The sequence below is a fragment of the Saccostrea echinata genome, unplaced genomic scaffold (genome assembly GCF_033153115.1).
Source record: "Saccostrea echinata isolate AGI-Se365-2 ecotype Australia unplaced genomic scaffold, CSIRO_AGI_Sech_v1 ptg000077l, whole genome shotgun sequence".
Classification (NCBI taxonomy): Eukaryota; Metazoa; Mollusca; class Bivalvia; order Ostreida; family Ostreidae; genus Saccostrea; species Saccostrea echinata.
In genome coordinates, this window is record NW_026889826.1 from 506,972 (window position 1) to 520,443 (window position 13,472).

General features: G+C 34.2%; 1 protein-coding gene across 1 annotated transcript in view; it reads left to right on the top strand.

The window, feature by feature from the left end:
- The window catches only part of LOC133176623 (intermembrane lipid transfer protein VPS13D-like), an 80,925-nt gene that overhangs the window by 6,231 nt on the left and 61,222 nt on the right, over nucleotides 1-13,472 (top strand). The window contains exons 3-13 of the mRNA XM_061311730.1: nucleotides 2,661-2,738; nucleotides 3,437-3,549; nucleotides 3,894-3,971; nucleotides 5,312-5,398; nucleotides 5,647-5,763; nucleotides 7,042-7,161; nucleotides 9,976-10,026; nucleotides 10,343-10,584; nucleotides 12,498-12,666; nucleotides 12,895-12,996; nucleotides 13,206-13,398. Of these exons, the coding sequence (XP_061167714.1) occupies nucleotides 2,661-2,738; nucleotides 3,437-3,549; nucleotides 3,894-3,971; nucleotides 5,312-5,398; nucleotides 5,647-5,763; nucleotides 7,042-7,161; nucleotides 9,976-10,026; nucleotides 10,343-10,584; nucleotides 12,498-12,666; nucleotides 12,895-12,996; nucleotides 13,206-13,398 (1,350 nt within the window). The remainder of the gene's footprint in view (nucleotides 1-2,660; nucleotides 2,739-3,436; nucleotides 3,550-3,893; nucleotides 3,972-5,311; nucleotides 5,399-5,646; nucleotides 5,764-7,041; nucleotides 7,162-9,975; nucleotides 10,027-10,342; nucleotides 10,585-12,497; nucleotides 12,667-12,894; nucleotides 12,997-13,205; nucleotides 13,399-13,472) is intronic.

Sequence of the window (13,472 nt, forward strand, 5' to 3'; positions counted from 1 at the left end):
TAGTATGAAAAACGTCAGTCAGCGTGTGCATTCGACTTAATGAAACATTGTATTTGCTGACAAGGTAATTGTATCAACCATAGAACTTGCCAAATGATGACATAAAAGGAGACTGTTGATATTTTATTTCTTTTGTCATCAACTTGTTTGTCAATAGCTTGCCACATTTTAGAAATTTTTTGTAATGTGTAGAGCATATTCTTGCATATTTTATAAACTGGGAGCACATAAACTCAGTATGCAGTTGATAAGGATATATTGCTACATAAGTAAGAGAAGTTAGAGTCATTACGTATATCATGTGTTATTTTTTTTTTGTTTCATTTAGGTAATCAAATAGACCCCCTCCCCCCCCCCCTCCCCCCATTTATAATACTTGTACTGATCACCACAGTAAATTATAGGTTAAATTAAAGATGGAAAGTGTGTTGGGAGATAATTGTTGGATGAATTCTCATGTGGAATTGTAAATAGTAATGGGAACAATGATGAAAATGTGGGTGCTTTGGATCTAGGTCCATTTCAAGTTTGAAGATTGGCACTTGGCAATCAGAAATGATAAAATTGTTTCTTCATAATGTAGTTTCATGTATATAAGCTGTGTTAGAGAGTGACATGATAAGTTTCAACCAATAAAATTGCGAAACGGAGACATTCCACCATTTATGTTAAAGTATGATCTTCACAAATGTTGTACAGTCAAAAGTTGTCATTTAACATAAGTTTAAATATTTACATCCACTGAATATTTTCTCCTTTATTTCTTAAGAAAACAATTGCCGTTTATCTGCAGTCAGTAAGCACGCACTGAGCACAGACTTCTTGAGCAGTAGCTCTTCCATCAATGAAACATACAATAATGAATGTATCAATAATACACTTTTTCATCTACTAAATCGTACTTTAAAGGATTATTTGTACAGATATTAATATAAACAATAAAATGTCTTTCTTTGTTTGTTAGTATGGGAATTAGTGTTGCAGCTGTTGCAGAAAAAATTTACCTATGTTGGTCATGCATTTTTTCTGCAACAGCTGCACCGTTAATTCCTATACCAACAACGGTAAAGGGTGGGTTCGCCCCGATTATCTGTTCGCTCTGAGTGGTTTCACCCCAATTATATCTGTTTCCTAATTTAAAGGTTTCAAATTTTTCCATGGGTGTATTTTGGCAGTTTGCTATGACAAATCTTCAATGTTTATGTTTGTGTTTTTTGCATATGTGCTATGGAAAATATATATTATTATAACAGTAACTCAATCCGAGGAGCTGTATCACGTCAAGTTGACAGGCGTGGATCATCAGATGAAACGATACACGAAACGTACTATTAGTATTGATCGAAAACTCAGCTGAATTTAATTAAAGAACTCAATAATTATATTTATCTAAACACTCATTAATCAAACGATTTTTGCTTTATAAACATCAAGCACACTGTATGTTTGAAGAAAACCACTCGGGGGGAAGCCACTTAGGGCGAACAGGGAAATGGCGCGAAACCACTCAGAGCAAACAGGTAATTGGGCGAAACCAGCCGCATTCCCAGCAACCAAAGAAAGCATTTTATTGTTTGAACAATCCCTGGAAATTTGATGTAAAAAGATAAAATGTTCAATAAACATGGGCTACAGTAGACAGTGGTAGATATTTCTGTAATCAATTTATGTTTGAAACTTGCAAATTTTTGAGAAGTAAACTAATTTGAGAAGTAAAGTTAGTGAAGACGAATTTCACATTTACGAAAGTAATTTCCCTTTGCGGGGTTAATCGGGGGTCAACCGGCGTAAGACTGTTTTCCATCTATAACATACCAACTTTTTGGGACAATATTTTGCAAATTAAATTCGTTTGAATGTGTTCATTGTGTTTTTTATGTTGTCCCGTACTAAGGCAATTCAGGAACGGGTCAAAATTGTCTGAATCCGTTTGGAGCTTAAAAATATTTACAGGAAAATTACAAAGGTTATAGTGACAAATGAGTGTTACGCCGACAATGGGAGATAACTCTAAGAATGTGAAAGTCATTCTATTGCAGACGACAACCTGTATGGATAAAAAATAGCACAAGATATTAAACACGTAATCGGGAAATATAAGTGCTAAAATGAATGTTAGAAATCACAATCAATTTTAACATAACTCATTGAAAGATATTATGCAATTGGTCTAAATTAAAAACAAAAGTTGATGAAATACGAAACTAACCTAACATGCACCCTATGAAGATGGCAGACGAACCTGCATGTTGCATGGCAGGAGATGACTCAAAGTATTACAGCTAATCTGCATTTGCAGGAGTGTTAATAATATTGCAGTTCATTTATAATAAGAAAAAAACATACAAATGTAAGTTGAAGGGTATTTGATACGTGGTATATAAAAATAAATGCAGAGATTTTTGACAAATCAAATGTCAGCACAACGTTTTGATGTGAAGGAAGATACCTTATAATTAAAATACACCCACAATTTTATTATAACGCTGTACATCGTAGTAAAATTGTAGACATCTGGCAAGTTCTTACAATAATTATCTCAAAAAATAAATGTAAGTCGCTGTATAAGACTAAGTCTATAGGTCATTGATTGTAAACAAAAGCAACTGAATGCATTTTATTTCTCAGACAGTACTTAATCTTTTAATTATTTTGAACAGGTTATGTAGAATTGGAAAACTTGCCTCTGAAGAGAGATGCTTTGAGTAGTTTAGACCTGCCTTTGCATGTCAAATCAGGTAATTAAAAATAATCCAAAGAATATCATTTGATCTGCTTGATGATGTACATTTAGCAAGTTGGATATCAAAAATATTTTAAGTTCTGTTCCTCACTGGTCTGGTAACATTATGCATGAAAAACAAGTGTGTAATGAAAAAGGATTTCAAATTGCAAAATTTTATTGAATTAAAATTTCAATTAGCAAGACACACTTTCTGGAAGACTGTAAAATCCCTATTTTCATGGTGGTTTAATTTTCAGTTTTTCATGGTATGAAAAGAGCTATGAATTTATGTCATTCACAAAATATTATTACAAGTACAGTTAAAATCTACATTTCTTTAAGCGTTAATTCAAATTCCCATGAACCCACATTTTTTCCTCAAACCATGAAAATTTTTTCCCATGAAAATAAGGGATTTACAGGTCTGGGCCCTGTTTTACAAAAGAACTTAGGACTTAGACCAACAATATTAGCTGTCCATAACATCTTGCCTACCAAATATTTTAGATAAAATTGCTTGCCAAAAATTTCCAAATTCTTGAAAAATTAGATTATATACACATACGTTATCTTCAAATTAATGTTATCTGCAAAAAAATGTTTTGGTCATTGTCATAAGTTTATTTGTAAAATGGGGCTGAGGAGTAAAGGCATAATGTTGAATTCTCTGGTTCTTCAAGCAGTGCAATTATTGTCTTTGTGCAATGTTAGGTTTCATTGGAAAGATCAAGGTTCAGGTCCCATTTAATAAACTTAGCAGTGAACCATGGGTAATCTCCATGAAGAGGCTGTACCTGGTGGCAGGGCCAGTCAAACACTCCCAGGTAACCTTAGCAACCAAAATAAATACATGTATGTTAATCATGTTAATAAAGTTCTAGTCATTGTTTTCTACAACTTATGATTTTTGTATTTCCTGATTTTTGGAATAATTGTATGATTACTTATAAGTTAACCTAAACAAATTTAATTAAGCATTTTTAATTTTTTTAATGCTTTTTTTTTACTGCTTTTGACCTCAACCAACAGTTTCCCAGGTCTCTCCCATTGTCTTGGGACAGCAGTCTGAATGTTTCTCTTGTATTTATGCTTGAAATAAGTGTATATTCTGCTTCATTGTGAAAAAAAAAAATCTGTGTTGTTTATACCAGTACAAATTTCTTCACAGTTTAATGAGGAGAAAGAGAAAGAATATGAAGAAACCAAGAAAAAAGCCATGCTTCAGGCTCTGGAGGAGAAATGGAAGGTAAAAATCAGGAATGGCTAAATATTATCATCTTATGAAGAAAACCATTTCTGCAACTGTAAATATTTTTAAAACAACATGTATTCAATTAATACATGTAAATAATGTATATCATTTTAATCAGGTCGATTTGGTTTTCATCCAGTGCTTCAAAGTAACAAAATATTTGGATAAGCTGAATTACATGACATTGTATGGATATATTACAATCTAATTAAAATAAGATGTCCCGAATCCGCTATCGCTTCTCAAACATCTAACAACATCCCATTCGGGGTCACGTCAGAGCGACCTTTCGATTATGAATAAACATAAAAATTTTGGCCAATCAGATTCAACCTTCTGTATTCAATTCTAAAATTAGTTCCACGGCTACATCTCTATATTATTGATGCTCAGTAGACTGTCTTACGTTGAATTAAAGTAATTTTGGTATAAATTGAACGTTAGTCCGCCAATCTGGCATTCTTACCTGAATAACCCAAACGAAAATGCACAAACTACTATATATCCCGCAAGTCACATTCATATATAGCACGGTCTTTACCATGCATATTTTGTTTACTACGAAACCTCTCGGGCGTTTAGGTTTGGCAGTAAAAAAAAGAAACGCATCCGAACTATAAGCCAAGATTTCGACGACGGCGATTTCATTGGGTAATCGAAAGGACGCTCTGACGTGACCCCGAATGGGATGTTGTTAGATGTTTGAGAAGGGTAGCGGATTCGGAACATCTAATTTTAATTAGATTGGATATATTACAAACTCTTTTCAATGTTAAAAAGATTGCACTGCAACATTGTATACTACCGTAAATACTCGCATATAAGTTGGTCCGCCTGTAAGTCGGTTGAATTTTTTGCAGTTATTTTGGAGGGATTTGCCATTGACCTGCTTATAAGTCGGTACCACTTTTTTGCCAGAATTGGTTGACAATTTCAAATCAATGCTGTCATGTTTTATCCTGGTTTCAATCAATATTTATTGAAAATGACATTGATATTTTAATTTTAATTCATTAAAAAATAAGTAACGTACACTTTAGATAAAGATAAACTATTAGAATTTATAAATACTTGTACTTTTAATATGCATAATCTTAGAATACATAAATGATTTTATAAATAAAGACTTTGGTCAACGATAATTGGCAGGGTTCTTTATAAAATACTACTTTGGTCGTCCAGAAAAATACAATCTTTTTATGACTCGCCAATAAGTCGGACACAGAGTTTTGGACCAAAATTTAACTCCCAAAAAACTGACTTATAGGTGAGTATATATGGTAATAAGTAAGTTAGAAAAAAAGTCGTTTTTTGAGTCTCAGTTATGTTTGTAGATCTATGAAGAGAAAAAAGAGTCCTATGGATCCTCATGGTTTTCATATGGAACTTCCATAGCCACCAACATTTTGGAGAATTTACAGGTAATTACAAATCACAGTTTAAAAAATTCAAGGATTCTCCAGCTCAGCTGAATGATTTAATTTAAAGCATTTTATATTACAATGAAAATAATTTTTCTGACATTGTTTCAGATACAATGTACATGTTCTTGCTCCTATAGTCACTCTAATGAAAGGAATATCAGTAGGAGGCATTTAGAATTAATTCTGTTATTATGATGTTAAGTACATATGTACCTGAAACCTTATACATTGTCTCCTTACTACAGCTGAACATAGAAGATGTCCATATCCGATATGAAGATGATGAGTTGGTGCCAGACCATCCTTTTGCCTTTGGTATTGTTATCAAAAGTCTTAGTGCTCAGAGCACTGATTCTGAATGGGTATGTCCAGTGAATTCATTCATCATATGACTCATGTACATATAACTTTTTCTGCCTTTTAAAGTTAATTAATAAGAACCTTCATTGCTTTAGCCTTTTACTAAAAATAAAAAACAAACAAACAAAAAAAACCAAAAAAAAACAAAAAGAACAAAAAAAACCCCAAAAAACATGTTTTTGTCAGAGTGAGCTCAAGGACAACATACATTTTGTCAGACCGAAGAGTCAAGCTGTTTACCTGAGGGCATTATAAGCTGAAAGTAAAAACAGTTTGAGGGTTTGGCAACTAGCATTCTGGTTGAGAACGTAGTCAATGGTTTGTTATACGGTACCTTTTATGTAAATGTCAACAAAAAAGGCAAATTAGATAATTTATAGCTTCTTGACTCATTTTGGATGAGCCCAACAACACTGAGAAAAGTTTGAGGTAAAGTTACTGCTCCAATATCTTTCACTGACTGATCCAATATCATATTTTTTTAATTGCTCAGTAAACACATTGGAAATGTTACAATTTTTTTGCAAAGATTTATGTATGACACTTTTTTGAAGGTATAAAAAGACTTGATATAAGACATCTGGAAAGAAATTAAAAATTAATGCAACACTTTGAGTTATTACTGGTCACTCTGTTAGAATATGTTGCAAGAATGTGTTGTGATGAGTGGTGTGAAGATTCTTGAACACAGCAGTTTTCTCCTGTACACTTTACAAGTTGAATGTAATGTGAAAGTGAATGTCATGATTACAAAACACTGACAAACATATAGTTATCAAGTCTGACTCTGTCAGGGGCATATCATGGAAATTCTACTGAAAATGCCAAAAAGACAGCCTCCCTTAAGTGGACATAAGAATATTGGATTGCTTTTACATGTATAAGTTAATTTATTTCTTTATTAGATAGTTTTCGACTGGCCTGAATTTAGCAAGAGTTATTTCCCGTTGGCTGCCATATTGGAGGTCCAACGAGCAAATTTTCCTCTTTGAGCAACCAATTTTAAACTTGTATGGCAGAAGTATAAGGGCAAAAATCTTTAAATTACTAAAATTATGAATTATTAAAAGGAAGCTTGTGTTAATATAAATTCGTAAGAAAAATTGTGTTATCTTCACCCAATTGCCCAGTATGACAAGTTTAAATTGGTTGAATAATGAAAGAATTCGGGCTTGTATACCTACAACATGGCTACCAACGGGAAACAACTCTTGCTAAAATCGTGTCAATCGAAAACTGTCTATAGTTACCATCTATCAAATGTGAAAATTTATTTTCAGAGATCCAATGTACGCAGTGTACAAGACGTACGGTATAAACTGGTGGACCTACAGAACTTCTCCCTTTATCTGGATACTGAGGCTAGCATGATAGGGGACCTACCCCGCAATGATCTCTATGTAGGTGACATTTCTTTTAAACTAGATAATGCATGGGGGGTGACTTGAGGGGGTGTCTTTAAAAGAGCCTTGTTTCAGTCAAATACCTGTGAATTAAATCTGGGAGAATCTCTATCTAGGTTACTTTGATCTTCAAATGAGGAGGGGTCTACCATCTTTGTGTGTCAGTGTAAATTAAATTTCTATCTAAATGATAGGGGACTTGTATTAGCTTCTCTATATATTTAAGTGATTTCTGTCCAAATGATGGAGACCAATCATTTTCTCATCTCTGTATTATACTATAAAATACTTATTTCAATCCACCAGTAGTTGAAATGATAGGCGACCTGTTGTCTTGATACCACTATGTAAGTGACACATTTTCCTTAAATGGTAACAATGGACTTGCTCTTTGATGATCACTTGTTCCCAATAAAAAAAAATGGAAAAAAATGGGACAACTTCCATGTTATGGTCTCTATAAAAAAGACTAATTTCTGTCCAAAAAAATGCAAAAGACCTTGTGTGTGTGACATTAATTTCTGTATGAGAATCTTTATGCAAGCAGTACATGTATATGAACTATACAGGTACATTTGAATGCAGATTTACAATTTGATTGTGACTGAAGTTTATATCAATGCTGAAGAGTTGATTTGAAAAATACACATGTCTATATAAAGGTTAAAGTGAAATAAGCTGTTTGTTTTGACCAATACTTTTTTAGCTCACCTGAGCCAAAGGCTCAAGTGAGCTTTTCTGATCAAAATTTGTCCGTTGTCTGTCGTCGGCGTTGGCGTCGTCGGCGTCGTTGTTGTCGTAAACTTTTTACATTTTCATCTTCTTCTCCAGAACTACTGGGCCAATTTCAATCAAACTTGGCACAAAGTATCCTTGGGTAAAGGGGATTCAAGTTTGTTCAAATGAAGGGCCACTCCCTCCTCAAAGGGGAGATAATTACGAAATAGCAAAAAATTAATGGCATTATTGAAAAATCTTCTTCTCAAGAACCAATGGGCCAGGAAAGATGAAACTCATGTGGAATTATTGTCAGGTAGTGTAGATTCAAGTTTGTTCAAATCATGACCCCCGGGGGTAGGGTGGGGCCACAATGGACGATCAAAGTTTTACATAGGAATATATAGGAAAAATCTTCAAAAATCTTCTTCTCAAGAACAGCAAAGCTATGATTGGTCATATTTATATGAAAGCATCCTCATGTGGTGTAGATTCAAGTTTGTTCAAATCATGCTCCCGGGGGTAGGGTGGGGCCACAATGGACGATCAAAGTTTTACATTGGAATATATAGGAAAAAATCTTCAAAAATCTTCTTCTCAAGAACAGCAAAGCTATGATTGGTCATATTTATATGGAAGCATCCTCAGGTGGTGTAGATTCAAGTTTGTTCAAATCATAACCCCCGGGGGTAGGGTGGGGCCTCAATGGACGATCAAAGTTTTACATAGGAATATATAGGAAAAATCTTCTTCTCAAGAACAGCAAAACTATGTTTGGTCATATTTATATGGAAGCATCCTCAGGTGGTGTAGATTCAAATTTTTTCAAATCATGACCCCCGGGGGTAGGGTGGGGTCTCAATGGACGATCAAAGTTTTACATAGGAATACATGTATATAGGAAAAATCTTCAAAAATCTTCTTCTCAAGAATAGCAAAGCAATGATTGGTAATATTTATTTGGAAGCATCCTCAGGTGGTGTGGATTCAAGTTTGTTCAAATCATGAACATCGGGGAGTAGGTTGGGGCCACAATGGATGACAATTAAAGTTTAACATAGGAGAATATAGGAAAAATCTTCAAAAATCTTCTTCTCAAGAACAGCAAAGCCATGATTGGTCAAATTTATATGGAAGCATCTGCAGGTGGTGTAGATTCAAATTTGTTCCAATTGTGACCCCTGGGGGTAGGGTGGGACCACAATGGACAATCAAAGTTTTCATGGAGTATATAGGAAAAATCTTCAAAAATCTTCTTCTCAAGAACAGCAAAGCTATGATTTGTCATATTTATTTGGAAGCATCCTGAGGTGGTATTGATTCAAGTTTATTCAAGTCATGACCCCCAGGGGTAGGGTGGGGCCACAATGGACGATCAAAGTTTTACATAGGAATATATAGGAAAAATCTTCTTCTCAAGAACAGCAAAGCAATGATTGGTCATATTTATATTGGAAGCATCCTCAGGTGGTGTAGATTCAAGTTTGTTCAAATCATGACCCCCAGGGTAAGGGTGTTGCCACAATGGACGATCAAAGTTTAGCATAGGTGTACATAGGAAAAATCTTCAAAAATCTTCTTCTCAAGAACAGCAAAGCTTTGATTGGATATATTTTTTTGAAAGCATCCTCAGGTAGTGTAGATTCAAGTTTGTTCAAATCATGACCCCTGGCGGTAGGGTGGGGCCACAATGAACGTTCAAAGTTTTACATAGGAATATATAAGAAAAACCTTTAAAAATCTCAAGAACAGCAAAGCCACGGTTTGTAATATTTATATGGAAGCATCCTCAGATAGTGTAGATTCAAATTTGTTCAAATCATGACCTCCAGGGGTAGGGTGGGGCCACAATGAAAGTTCAAACTTGTAGAGAAAAAAAGTCACAGTTAGTCAAAAAATTATGTAAGCAGTGTAGATTTAATTTTGGTTGATTTAATTAAGTCATACCCCCCCCCCCCCCCCCACTCCCTTTTAGGGGTAGGTTGGGACCATTTATGCATTTAAGCTTTTCAATACTAAACTGATTTTTCCTTTTTTCCTAACCACAGTGCTCAGGTGAGCGATGTGGCCCCTGGGCCTCTTGTTCTGTTTTAGACTGCTCTACAGAGTGAAAAGTTTGTCTCTTGTAAGACGAAAAAATTTAAGGTCAGTATAGCTTAGTGAACCTGCAAAATTAAAAAATTGTGAAGAAATGATGTATTTTCACAACTTACATGTTCATGGCTATTATTCATTGACTGAGGTTCTCTTTCTCTGTGAATTAAGATACTGCATTTACTCAAAGAAACTAAAAAAAAACCTCTCATTATAAAGAGTTGATATGTATGCTGCACAGAAACGAAAACGATGATGTAACTTTGATTTTTTTTTTTTACTTTTCTTTACAATTACCTTTTCAATTACTATAAGAAAAGAAGTTTTCCTCTTTTTTACACAAGTTTATACTATTATGTACTTTTAGGAACACGATTACATCCTCTTCCCGGTCAGTGCCCAGACAAAGCTTAAGAGGAACACATCCTCCTTGCCGCTCCGATCCCCGGACAATCCACGGATCAACATGGATGTGTGTCTGGAGACAGTGGCCTTCTGTCTGAGTGATGAACAGTATCAATGTATTATAGAGTGGCTCAAAGAGATGGAACGATACGAAAGACGCAGGAAAAATCGGAAATGGAGGCCGGCAGTGAAAGTCAAGAATGGGTAAGATTGGAAATTGCTTAAATCAATTTCTCTCTGTGAAGCAAAATTTTAAGTTTATTTTTATGTTCTACAGTGGCTTCCATTTTATCGGATAGCGGTTTAACGAATATTTCGGCTATTTCAATATAATATCAGAGCACAAAACCATTTCTTATATATTTATTAATAATTCCACCTGATATTCTGATGAGAAAGTATTGGAATTTCGTTTTATCCGATACAAAAATTTGGACTATCATAGTGTTTTTTGATAATCAGCACCTTGTTCACACCTCCAACTTCGTATGTGAAGCCTTTGTTTACACAGTTTGACACCAATTACCTTGACTGGCTTGAGTACGACAATGAGGGGATTAGTTACGGCTGGACGCACACAGGCACCTTACCTGTGTCAATAGTGGGCATAGTAAATAGATATGTTTTGATTACAGTTGTGGTGATCAGCTTGGGTTCAATGATGCACTTGTTAATTATGACAATTATTTGCAATTTTTTCGGCATGAAATTTTAATTATTGAACTGATAAGCTTGTGTATGACAATTTGCTTGGATAATGAAATAAGCCTATTCAATCGTTTAACTTGATCAATTGGTTTAATATTTATTCACTTTTCAGTGCAAAATTTATGGTAAAAATCATATATGGCCCATTCTATAAAAATACGTCTCAAAATTCATACCATCTTTCTCCACATGGCTCTAAAAATCTCTCTTCAGCAGACAAGAACGAGACTGGTAAACTCACACACAGTATGAAATACGTAACCGTATTATAGAAACAAATAAAAACGAAACAATTACATATATTTAATATTTTTGTTTATTTTTAATTTACAATCTATCCAGGGAAAAATAGTTTACGGTTATTAGTCAAGCATTTAGTCTACTTCCGTTTCCAAAATGGCAACCATCGAAGAAGGAATGTAAACATGTGTTGAAGAAAGATGGCAATAACTATCAAAGAATATATTCTTTACGTCAATTTATTTGAGAAAAAAATTCATATTAAATTCATAAGTAAGTGAAATAAATTATTTTTAGTAAAGTTATTAAGTAAACATGTCAAAAGAAAACGAAAGTGCAAGCTTGAAATTTGCTACGATGTATTATCAATACATGTAGCTCTATACATCTATCTTTGGACTCGGTATGGAGCAATCGGCTATTCTAATTTTCGGCTATTCGGATAAAACAAGACTGACGACTTGACTATTCGATAAAACGGGAACCACTGTATTTGGTATTAAAACTTAATATAATTCAGAGGTGTTTTTTTTTTTTTCTTTTTTTTTAGAGTTTACATCTTGAATATGATTAAGAATATTTAACCTGTTACTGTTTAAAAAAATTTTTCTTTGGTTGTCCACTTTTTGCTAAATTTTTAATTCAGTCATTGAGAACTCAAAATACTCTAAATGTTGTGAGTGTATGTGTTTGGTATCGCAGATTAAATAGAATCACAAATAGATATACTTGTGGGGGATGAAACTGTATAAATTTCCATTTAAATGATAATTATAAGGGAATGTAGATTGAAACATTGAGTATGAGGATTATAGATATTTTTCCTATGATGTATTTTGCTTCGGAGTTATTCCCTTTTGGCCGCCATCTTGTAGGTCAAAGTAGTGAATTTTCCTCATTGAGCAACCAATTTTAAACACATACGCTAGAAATATATGGGAAAAAATATTTACAGTATTGAAATTATGAATTAAATGAAGCTTTAACAAACATTCACAAGGAAACAGTGTTATCTTCACCTCAGTGTCAGTATAATAAATTGAACTTGGTTGAATAATGAAGGGATCTGGGGATGTTGACCTACAATATGGCGGCCATGGGGAAATAACTCTTGCTTAAATCACCTCTATGGAAATCATCTATACCTATAATCTTTGATTTATTTATAGACCATCAGCGTGGTGGAAATATGTCATAAATGCCACACTATACACCATACATGAAAGAAAACGGAAACTCACTAAAGAGTTCATAACACAGAGAGTTAAGAATGTGTGTACCTATCACAGAGTATACTCAAACTTTCTCCAGACTCATCAACTTAATCCAGAGGACTCGGTAGGTAGCGAAAGTGAATGCTATGCGAAACTTTCAGTTGTTTTCTAAATTATGGGGTATGGGGAGTACCAACATAGTTTTTTGCTTGCATGAACATACATGTATATATTGCAGAAAATGGGGTTTTGGCCCAGTTTTGACCCCTGCATCATTGTTTCTTGATACTTGTACATCAAGTTTTTGTTGAAGAAGTATTATTACAGCATTTGAATAAATTGGATGTTGCAGGCTACCAAAACCAGACTGGAGACAGAAATGAAATTTGACGAGTTGAAAATTCTCAGAGAGCTGGCCTACTATCATGTGAAGAAGGAAGGAAAGCTCTACAAGGTTTGAGCTTTTGTGTTATGAAAACAAAATGTTTTTTATTGATAACATTTCGTATAATTTAGTAAATCAAAGCTATCCAGTTTTACTTCATCTGTACAATTTCTTTTTTTCTTCATTCTTTACTAATAATATGGAAAATAAGATTTGTAATGAAGTTGAATTTAATTTCTTGAAAAGTTGATAGTAGGTAGACTGTTTTTTTCCTTCAGATACCAGCACCAGAGAAGGCAGCATCACCACCACCTACAGAGCAGGGTGGTATCTTACAGAGGTGGTTCCCAGGGTGGGGTGGGTGGTATAGTTCTACCCAGACAGACATGGGGGCTACAGCAACGTCAGTGCCTGCCTCACAGGAAGTAGGGGAACCACCAACTAAATTAAGGAAAGATGTAACAGAGCAAGGTATAAATGAATATGCATAGATATATACAGAAGTACTAAGGTAATGAATATGCATATAGAGTTTCGCTTACAGA